The 9,661-nt window shown below is 43.5% G+C and overlaps 1 protein-coding gene across 2 annotated transcripts in view; it reads right to left on the bottom strand.

Moving 5' to 3' along the window:
* LOC116399785 (unconventional myosin-X) overlaps positions 1–9,661 on the bottom strand; it is a 38,495-nt gene that overhangs the window by 7,642 nt on the left and 21,192 nt on the right. For both annotated transcript variants that reach the window (XM_031877184.1, XM_031877185.1), the window contains 8 exons: positions 5,564–5,670; positions 5,220–5,444; positions 4,771–4,810; positions 3,620–4,582; positions 3,195–3,315; positions 2,664–2,907; positions 1,795–1,890; positions 943–1,036 (listed from right to left, as the gene is read on the bottom strand). In XM_031877184.1, coding sequence (XP_031733044.1) covers positions 943–1,036; positions 1,795–1,890; positions 2,664–2,907; positions 3,195–3,315; positions 3,620–4,582; positions 4,771–4,810; positions 5,220–5,444; positions 5,564–5,670 — 1,890 coding nt within the window. The remainder of the gene's footprint in view (positions 1–942; positions 1,037–1,794; positions 1,891–2,663; positions 2,908–3,194; positions 3,316–3,619; positions 4,583–4,770; positions 4,811–5,219; positions 5,445–5,563; positions 5,671–9,661) is intronic.

Genomic DNA, 9,661 nt, shown 5'->3' with positions numbered 1-9,661 from the left:
ACACACACACACACACACACACACACACACACACACACACACACACAGAAAAGAGGATGTGGCTTTACCAACACACCTGTGTCCTGTTCAACACAAACGACCACAACAGAACAGAAAAGAACAAACGAACGAGGTCGAGTGGATTCAGAATAAACCTAACACTGTTCAGATGATGACTCAGTGGATTCAAAAGTCAAAGGAAACTGAAGGAAATTTGTAATTAAAGAGAAGATGAATTGTGTGGAGATGTATTAAGTGTAATTGATAATGTATTGTTATTGTCTAATTGTACCTTATTTATATTGAGGTTTCTATCATTTTAATATCTTTGGATTTATTCATTTATTTTCATATATATCTTGCCCAAATATTCTGCCTTCTCTCTCAGACTTGGCGAATAAAATATGCTATAAAAAGGTTCCTTTTCCTGAAACACAAGTCAGGTTATTCATAATCATCCAGCTAAAATAAATCAACATAAAAGGAGGTAATTTAGCTAAAGAATACGTCTCTTATGTAGACGGGACAGTAAAACAAAGAGAGCGCCTCATTCTCACACAACCAACAGTCTGTCCTCTGGAGTGGAATTAAACCTGCCGGCCTTTAAGCTAATGGTAATGTTCCTGAGCCTAACTGAGCACACTGGATGTATCAGACCACAGTGGTCCATGCCGTACATCAAGGATCAGGATTGTTTTGCATCAATGTGATTAAATATTTAGACGTTTCAGATATCTTTTCCTCTGGTTTAGCCAAAAACAGATACAGAAAATCTGTGTATCGATTTGTATTCTACAAATCATTTAAACTCCTGATTTGAGGCTTCAAACACAACAAAGGACAAACTGACATGTTATGTGTGAAGCAGCTGAATCAGGTAGAAATCTGAGCATTTATTCAGACTCTTCACATGAGTGCTTTGCTTCCCCCGGCAGTACTCACCACAGCATTCTGGGGGTTGGCCTGCTCGTCATGCATCTCTCTGATCTCCTGCTCTGTAGAGCCGTGGACCTGACTCAGCACGCTGAACCACTGGCTGTAAACACGGAGACAACATCAACATCAGCATCAGCATCAGCATCATCAGCATCAGCATCAGCATCAGCATCAACATCAGCATCAGCATCAACATCATCAGCATCATCAGCATCAGCATCAACATCAGCATCATCAGCATCAGCATCAGCATCATCAGCATCAGCATCAACATCATCAGCATCAGCATCAGCATCAGCATCATCAGCATCAGCATCATCAGCATCAGCATCATCAGCATCAACATCATCAGCATCAACATCAGCATCAGCATCAGCATCAACATCAGCATCAGCATCAGCATCAACATCAGCATCAGCATCAGCATCAACATCAGCATCAGCATCAACATCAACATCAACATCATCACATGTTGTTTGAGTCAACTTCTCTCCCTAAATGGAGATATAATTGTGTGAACATGAAAAAACAAAAGGAACAATATATATTTGGGATAGTGTATCATGATTTATAAATGTAAATTCAAGTATAAGATATAACCTTGAGGAAAATGTTGTATTAATGCATCCCTATTACTATCTATGTGTCAGTAGATGGTACAGTAAGAACACAGGGATAATAAATACATGTGTGTGTAGAAATAATGTAAATGTAACATGATAAAAGTAGAAGGATTCAGAGAGAATGATAATGATAGTGTGACGTCAGCATTGTAATAATGTTTTGGGCTTCATCTCTGCATGAAAGATGATACACAGCGTACATTAAACAGTAATAATAGAAACAAACACAATGTACCTGGCGTCCTCGGCGGACTCTGCGATCAGGTGGAAGGTCCTCTCTGGCATCACGATGTTGATTCCGTTCTCCTTACCGGTGTTATCGATGATTTCTCTGCAGATCACAAGAAACAGAAACAGATGAATCTCTCCACAAGCGGGTCGCCTTCGAGGGCTCAGCTTGAAATTCATCGTTGCAAAAACATAAAAAAATCAATTTATAGTACAGCACATCATAAAAAGGCAGTTTGGCATGCCATGAAAATACATAGTATAGTATGTCATGAAGGGTGTAATAACAAAGCGTGCAATAAAAATAATAAAGTCATAATATAGTATAGTATAGTACTCTGGCCCTCAGAAAGGTGACGTGGAATTATGAATTATTATTGAATCACTGCGGTCTTACAATAGTTTCAATAATTTTCAAAACAAGTACCACAAAACAATAAAGGAATATAAATGTATGTAAGAAAGACACTAACTTTGTTTAAAAGGTTCTGGATTTACACTTCTAGAAAAGAAGTTGGCAATTTTCAAGTTACTTCAAATCTGTTATTGTAAAATCAGCATCTAGTGGTCATTAGAAGAACTGCATCCTAGTTATTGAGACAATATTGTAATTATGATTATTTCATATGTCAGATGTCTAGCTGTGTCCGTTTCCTTGAGTCTAAATCTCAGCCTGCATGTCTAATACGCAATAATGGAAATGAGCTTCTCCAACACTAATTACAGTCCACTCCTCATTCTGTTTGATTACTAAGAAGTAATAAAGTATTAATAATTCATGCTAGTTATTGTTGCCAGCAATAAAAGATAAAAAAGTGAACAAATTTGATGTCTTCGGGTCTTAAACTGACTCGGCCATGTTTGATTGGTCCTTACTTGGCGTCGTGCATGTCCAGCACCCCCTTCATCTTGTCCTCGCCGTCGTTCTCAAAGTACATGAGCTTGCTCTGCCGCAGCACGAACCAGCGGCGCTTCCAGTTGCGGCGGGACAGCGTCGACGAGCCGCCTCCCTTCTTGTGGAGCCAGCCCTGCTTCAGAGCCTCCTGCTTGGCCCGGAACCACAGGAAGGTCTCGTCCTTCAGAACGCACCAGCGCCGCTTCCACGTGTTCATCAGACCGCCTGCAGAGGAAACGCATGTCGTCACACTCTTCTGAACATATGAAAACGGTCGTGTTGCTAATTCTATTTTGGATGTTTTGTGAGTAACTCAGAAACGTAAAAAACGATGTTTCTTTATTTCCATTGTGAGAGTTCAGGGTACGTAAAACAAGGTTGAAAATGGACGAAGTAACACTACAATATTGTTCCAAAGAAGGACTCATCTCTCCTCGTGGACTATAGAAGTCAGAGGTTATTTCAGTCCTTTTAATGTTTTTCTAAAGAAGTGTAAGTACTGAAGGAGATACCTTTGATGAAGAGGAAGCTGTGGAAGTACGGGAGCGTGACGCAGCTGTAGACGGAGTCCCGCCGGTACGACAGTTCGTCATCGGTGTCGAGTCTGTCGAAGTCGTCCTCGCTGTCCTCAAACTGGAATAAAAACAACAGCAATGAGACATTCAGGATGTGCAGCCCATTGGTTTGCGGACTAATGTTATGAAGCCTCGAGTTCGACGATGTTACCATATATTGAAGGATTGAAACTAGAGATTGAGACCATAAACTCATGTTTACAATGTTTACTGAGGTAATAAATCAAGAGAGAAGTAGAGTCATTTTCTCATAGACTTCTATACAACCAGAGGAGTCGCCCCCTCGTGGACACTAGAGAGAATGCAAGTTTTAAGACACTTCACTCGGCAGAACCGGCGGTTGCCGCCTGGCACCAACTCACCGACGACTGGGCCCCCTCCGAGCTGAAGCGGTAGGCTCCTGAGCTGTTGTAGGTGCCAACAGAGCCGCGGTAGTCAGGAGACCACTGGCCACTGCGAGGGTTGGAGAAGGCCACGCTGCCACTGGACACGATGGCGCCCTCGTCGTAGTCGTCCTGGTCGTAGTCCGAATCCTCGTCCGGCGGTATGAGCTCCACCAAGTCATCGGACGGAGCCTCGGTCGAAGCCTGTGGGTGACAGTAGGCCGAGTCCCCGCTGGATGAGGCGGCGTGGCAGGGTGGGGGCACCGGCGGTAAAGGCAGCGGCTGGTGTTGCAGGGCGGTTGGCGGCAGCGGTGGGGTCACACCGTCATTGGCGTACGGGTCTTCTTCAGACGAGTCATCGCTCGTCCGGATCCCGCTCGTCCGCTGGCCGTCCGAGTGGCCGTGCTCGCTCGGGTTGGGCGAGTCCTTGAAGGCCTCGTCATCCGCCTCGAACCCTTCGTCGACCTCTTCCTCCTCGTTGCCTCTCCTCCGTCCGCTCTCCTTCTCCTCCCCTTCGCCGACTCCCAAAGAGCTCTCGATGTTCCTCACGCACTCGTCGATCTCGTCGAAGTTCAGCGAGTCGAGGAACTGCTGCGCCGCCTTGCACGCCTCGTCCTCCAGGCGCCGGAGCTCCTGGTCGCGGAGGAGCTGCAGCCGGTTGAGTGAGGCCTCCGTCAGGGAGAGCTCCTGACGCTCCTTCTGCCTCTGCAGCGACTGGATCTCCCGCTCCAGTCGCAGGATCTCCTCCACCTGAGTAGCCTCGTGAGGAATGATTGCCTCGTCCGGTTCGGACGCTTCCTCGAGGGCCTCTGCCGACTCCGCCAACTGCGGCTCCTCCGAGGTGTCCGCTGATGCCGCAGCTGCTGCTGCAGGTTGAGGCAAAGCCAGAGAGGCCAACTCCTCAGCCAGAAGAAGCTCCTCCAGTCGTCTGGCCTCCTCAGCCTGAGCATGGAAAAAAAGACAAAAATATGAAAACTCTGTGACAGAAACACTTCCTGTCATCTGAATTAAATCTTTGTTTAAATGCAATTTGAACGTGTTTAGAAACTGGGCTCCTCTGCAAAACAAATGATCAGTGAAATATCTAAAATCATAAAAATGAACTCCTAAATAATCGTGTTTCATCGTACCTCTCTGGCGAGTCTCTCAGCCTCCAGCTTCTGTCTCACCCTGCAGAGACACAAACAGACAGACGGAGTCAGCTGACTGACGGTAAGAGATTCTACCGGAGAAACAAGTCATTTCATTTCCTGTCTCATCGTGGCATTAAAATTCCATAAAAGCCATCAGGAGTACAGATTGTAAAGGCCCGACACATCAATCCAAACAACAACAGTATGAGTTATATGTGCAAATATTAAGTCAAAAAACTAGACTCATGACTCATTCATTGTGGCTATAACTGCTCATCCGAACTGCAAACTACTTTCATTTGAACTACACACAGCCCTGAAAAGTAACGCGTAAAATGCAGCAGACATGACAGTATTTAGGGTTTTAACGGATTACATGAGAGTAGCAACTGGTAGAATTTCTATGCCAAATACCACTAACTCCTCCTTTTACTTGACTAGCCCACCTCTCCAGCTGCTCCTCCTCCTCCCTCCTCTTCCTCTCCTCCTCCTCCCTCCTCTTCCTCTCCTCCAGCAGCCGGCTGAAGGCCCGTCGGGCCAGCTGGCCTCTGACGCGCTTCTGGAAGGTGAGCGCCGCCCAGCGGACGAGCAGGAACTTCCTCCTCCAGTAGAAAGCCCGGTAGTTCTTCTGGATGACCACAATGCACTGCAGCAGCTTCCTGTACTGCTTCCTGTGTGTGTGGGGGACAGCGTCGGCAAATCAGCACGATCAGTCAACGAACGGGACTTTGGGTCAGAACGAACACGTCACTTGTTTCTGATATATTTAACTTTAAACATCGAGTCGTACCGGGCCATGTAGCCCATGACGTGGGCCTGGATGATCACGGCGGCCCTCAGCACCTCCATCTCCCTCTGCTTCTCCAGGCGATGCTCCAGAGACTCCCGGAGGAACACCTGAGAGGGGAGGAGACGGGGAGGACGACATAGGGAGAGAGGAAGTGAGGACAAAGGAGGGAGACGAAGGGGACAGAGGCCAAAGAACAAACCATTAGTTATTCTATCCCTGTTCATCAGACCAGTGCTGCACATACACACTTTAAATGAATGTTTCAAAATATGCATTCACAGGAAAAAACTGTTTAATTACAAAAATAGAGAATATTCTTAGAATAAAATGAGAAGATGGGGCTGATGAGGAGATCATTACAGATCAATAACATGACTTTTTCTTTCTTGTCATTTTGGCTTTGATTTAAGTTGAGATAAATGTTTGCATGGATATTAATGTGTCAAACATCTCATCACATCTTTGTATGACATCATTTCAGTGTCAAACGCATTTTTTCATTTCTACGACACTTTCCCCTCCTCATTATTATTGTCATTAACAATGAATGTGTTGTTTTTTAGAAGTTTCGTGTATAAAAGTAAAAAAATAGTTGAAAAAGTAAAGTCAATTAAATGTTGGAGTTAATCCAGATGACTTTTTAAAAGCTTATCATCAGTCCAGAAGTTTACAGGAACAAGGATTCACATGCAGGTTACAGTAATGCTACCAAATAGTAATAATGTGAAAATGTATCGGTGCTATGAACCTACACGTTTTTGAATACATGTGACTAATTTATAAGAGTATAATATGAACATATATCTGCTAGCCTCTGCTTAACACAGTGCATCCACACACATTTTGAATTTGCAAGTGAACAGAATGAAAGAGAGACAGTCCCTCCTCTTTCCTATAACATCCCCATTTAACACGCACTCCCTTCCACAAGAACAATCGAAGCGAACAAAGCGGCCGACGATAAATCAAACCCAGATCCCCCTCTCCTTTCTGTTCCCTCTGCTAAAGACCGCAGATTACTGCAGCCGGTGATTTCGGCTACATCTCTCCGTGAAAAGACTGTTTCTTTTTTACAGGCAGCTGCACGCTGTAGGAGCCGAGCTGTCGCCCATTGATAGAGAAACTGGGCCTGCTGAGGGACGCCGGGGGTTAATCCGATTAGGGAGGGAGGAAAATGAGATATGGGACGTTTGGTCTCGGGCGACAGAGACGGCAGGGAAATGTCTCGGTGCTACGGGGGGAACAGCGGTAGAGATTGCCTTTCTCCTGTTGAATGATGTGTGTGTCTGTGTGTGTGTGTGTGAGAGTGTGTGTGAGAGTGTGTGCTGTTGGCAGGGTGACAGAGTGTTGAATCCTCAGTGGTGAGGCACTAATGAGATTTTCAGGAGGAAATGTAAACTCGCCTGGGTGATTTGGAACGTCACCGACGAGCAGGTTAATTAACGAGGAAACATGCAGTACATGGCCCAGCACGTGCACACACACAAACACACACATACACACAAAACCACCAGTGTCTCCCCTGAATGGTCAGATTGTAGAAGACTTTGCAGCAGCATTGAAAGCCGTCACAGCAGATTAAAACTCTGAAACCAGCCGATGCAGCTGGATAATTCCTCTATTCAGAAGTAGAACAAAAGTACAACATGAACAGAGGTAGAGGTATTCAGAGCAGAAGAAACAGTACTGCTGTGTATATATATATATACTCTATCACTAAGGACAGATGCAAACCTGCAAAAAGCTGACACACTGCTGGTTTAGAGGTGTTGAAGATGAAACATAATAAGAAAAATTAAGTATATAAAATATACTTGATATAAGTATATGATTATATATTGAGAAAAATATATTTATCCAAATAAAGAAAAATGGAAACAGAGTGGTTGTGCTTGTGGAGTGCTGGCTGTCCAAGCTTATGTTGTTCAGTAAATTAACTTTTTATCTGTGTGCTACAGACACACGCACACATACACACATTCAAGTGCACTTACAAAACCACACACATGAAATAAAATGTTTAGCCTCGTGAGGACCGGGTCCCCACAATGTGTGATCAGATTTATGTCCCCACGACGTAACACACACAAGAAAACACACACACAAAACACACCGTCGTTTTAATAAACAACTTCCAACACGAAATCACACATGCTCGGTTAAGAGTGCACACATTTACATCCAAATGAATTGACCGACTAATCCTCTTTAATCATTACTATGCTAATTAGCGGGACAAAAGCCACGCTAAGCCTTGGCGCACTTTTGATTCTTGCCGTCGGGGCCTTTGGGGAGCGCCGCTCGCCGTGACGGGTCAGGCCCGCAGAGAGAGAACGGAACCCTGGGAGAAGCACGAAGAGCCACATCACTTCCAGGAAATTAAGTTTGAGGTTGTAAGAGTTGGACAATAGCGAGGACATGTGCCGACTGAAAAGGGGCTGCAGGCCGGCTCGATGTAAATCTCACCGCGAGAGGCAGCGGGACAAAGTGGACGAATCCCTCCGAGGGTAATAGAAGTGATTTAACGGTTTACAGGCAAGTCAGAGCAGCAGGAACGGCTTTGTGGTTCAGTGCTGAGAGATGCTCTACAAAGGGCTCTCAGCAGCCATGTTGGATGTTCTACAGCAGGTGATCTCAACCTGTTATCACTGAAGGCCCACTTCTGATTGTTAAAAATTTTTTTAAATAAATGACAAAACATAAAAAAAGAGAAAAAATAGTCTGTAAATATGTGCCTTTGTCAGCTGTAATGAACGCCATTATGAATCCAAATTTAACGTAATCAGGATCATATTTCCTTACAACATGGAACTTTAACTGGCACAGGGTCGTCCCCGACATCACTTTTTAGTTTTAAAGACTGATTTTCATTTTTTGTCACTGCATCCAAGATAATGTTAGCTAGCTACAGTGGCAAAACCAGCCGGCAACCTCCGGTTCATTAAAGTGAAGCCAAAGCTTCATGTGTTAAAGCTGCATTCTCTCTAGTGTCCACCAGGGGGCGACTCCTCTGGTTGTATAGAAGTCTATGAGAAAATGACTCTACTTCTCTCTTGATTTATTAGAAGTAAACATTGTAAACATGAGTTTATGGTCTCAATCTCTAGTTTCAAGTCTTCTTCAATACAGCATGATGTTCATTTAGTACATTACAGTCTGTGGGCAAAACAAGCTCATCTCTACATGATGATGTGATATTCAAACGTAATTGCTCATTAAAAATAATTCTTAATTAGTTCTTTTAATTGATGTGAATTTTAGAGCGCTTTTAGATATAAGAATCTAAGCTAACTATTTGGCAGTACCTCCACGGCCCACTAGATGGCGCTGAGAGACCCACTGTTCTAAAGCAGATTCTGCAAATTACAATACAAACCAATGTGTGCTTCTCTCAATAAGTGAATCTTCTAAGGAGATTTCTGACAAGACAAAACAAAAAATAAGGGCTCTTCTGTAAATTTAGTAAATTCCATTGCTGCTTATTATATAGATGCAATAAAACTCAAAGAAGAGAAGAAGAAGAGGCTCAAACAGCCTTTACCCGAAAGGCTTCTTTACCCTTCAAACTCTGAAGATGTCCTCAAGAAGAATATATATGAGTCTATTTAAATCCATATTAATTTATGTATAACATGCATTTATGTACAGTCAATGGTATATACTATATGTGATGGCTATGTGTGGATACACATAATATCAAATGATGCTTTGAGTAATGAAGGTATTTGTTTTCTGTGATGCTCCTGTGCTTTAACTGATAACTGACAATCTAACAGTGAAAAAAGGTCCCACGTTTACATCTTAAAAAAAGGTTTGCATGTTCTTTTTTTTATCAGAACAACAACTATTTTCTTTTACCTTAACAAGCTTTCATATATTCTGTGATTTTTGGTCATTTTTATTGTTTGCTGAGTCATTCAGATTTCTCTTTTAATGTGCAAATACATGAATGTGTGTAAACAATTGATGGAAAGATAGACTGAGCTAATATCTTATCATTCAGGTGACACGTGACTCTTAATTCAGTTTCTTGTGGTATTGTTGGTCCTGGACACACACACACACACACACACACACACACACACACACACACACACA

This window comes from Anarrhichthys ocellatus, unplaced genomic scaffold, assembly GCF_004355925.1.
Source record: "Anarrhichthys ocellatus isolate YVR2014 unplaced genomic scaffold, GSC_Weel_1.0 scaffold128, whole genome shotgun sequence".
Classification (NCBI taxonomy): Eukaryota; Metazoa; Chordata; class Actinopteri; order Perciformes; family Anarhichadidae; genus Anarrhichthys; species Anarrhichthys ocellatus.
Note: the sequence above shows the minus strand (reverse complement) of the source record. Positions and strands in the feature narration are given on the sequence as shown.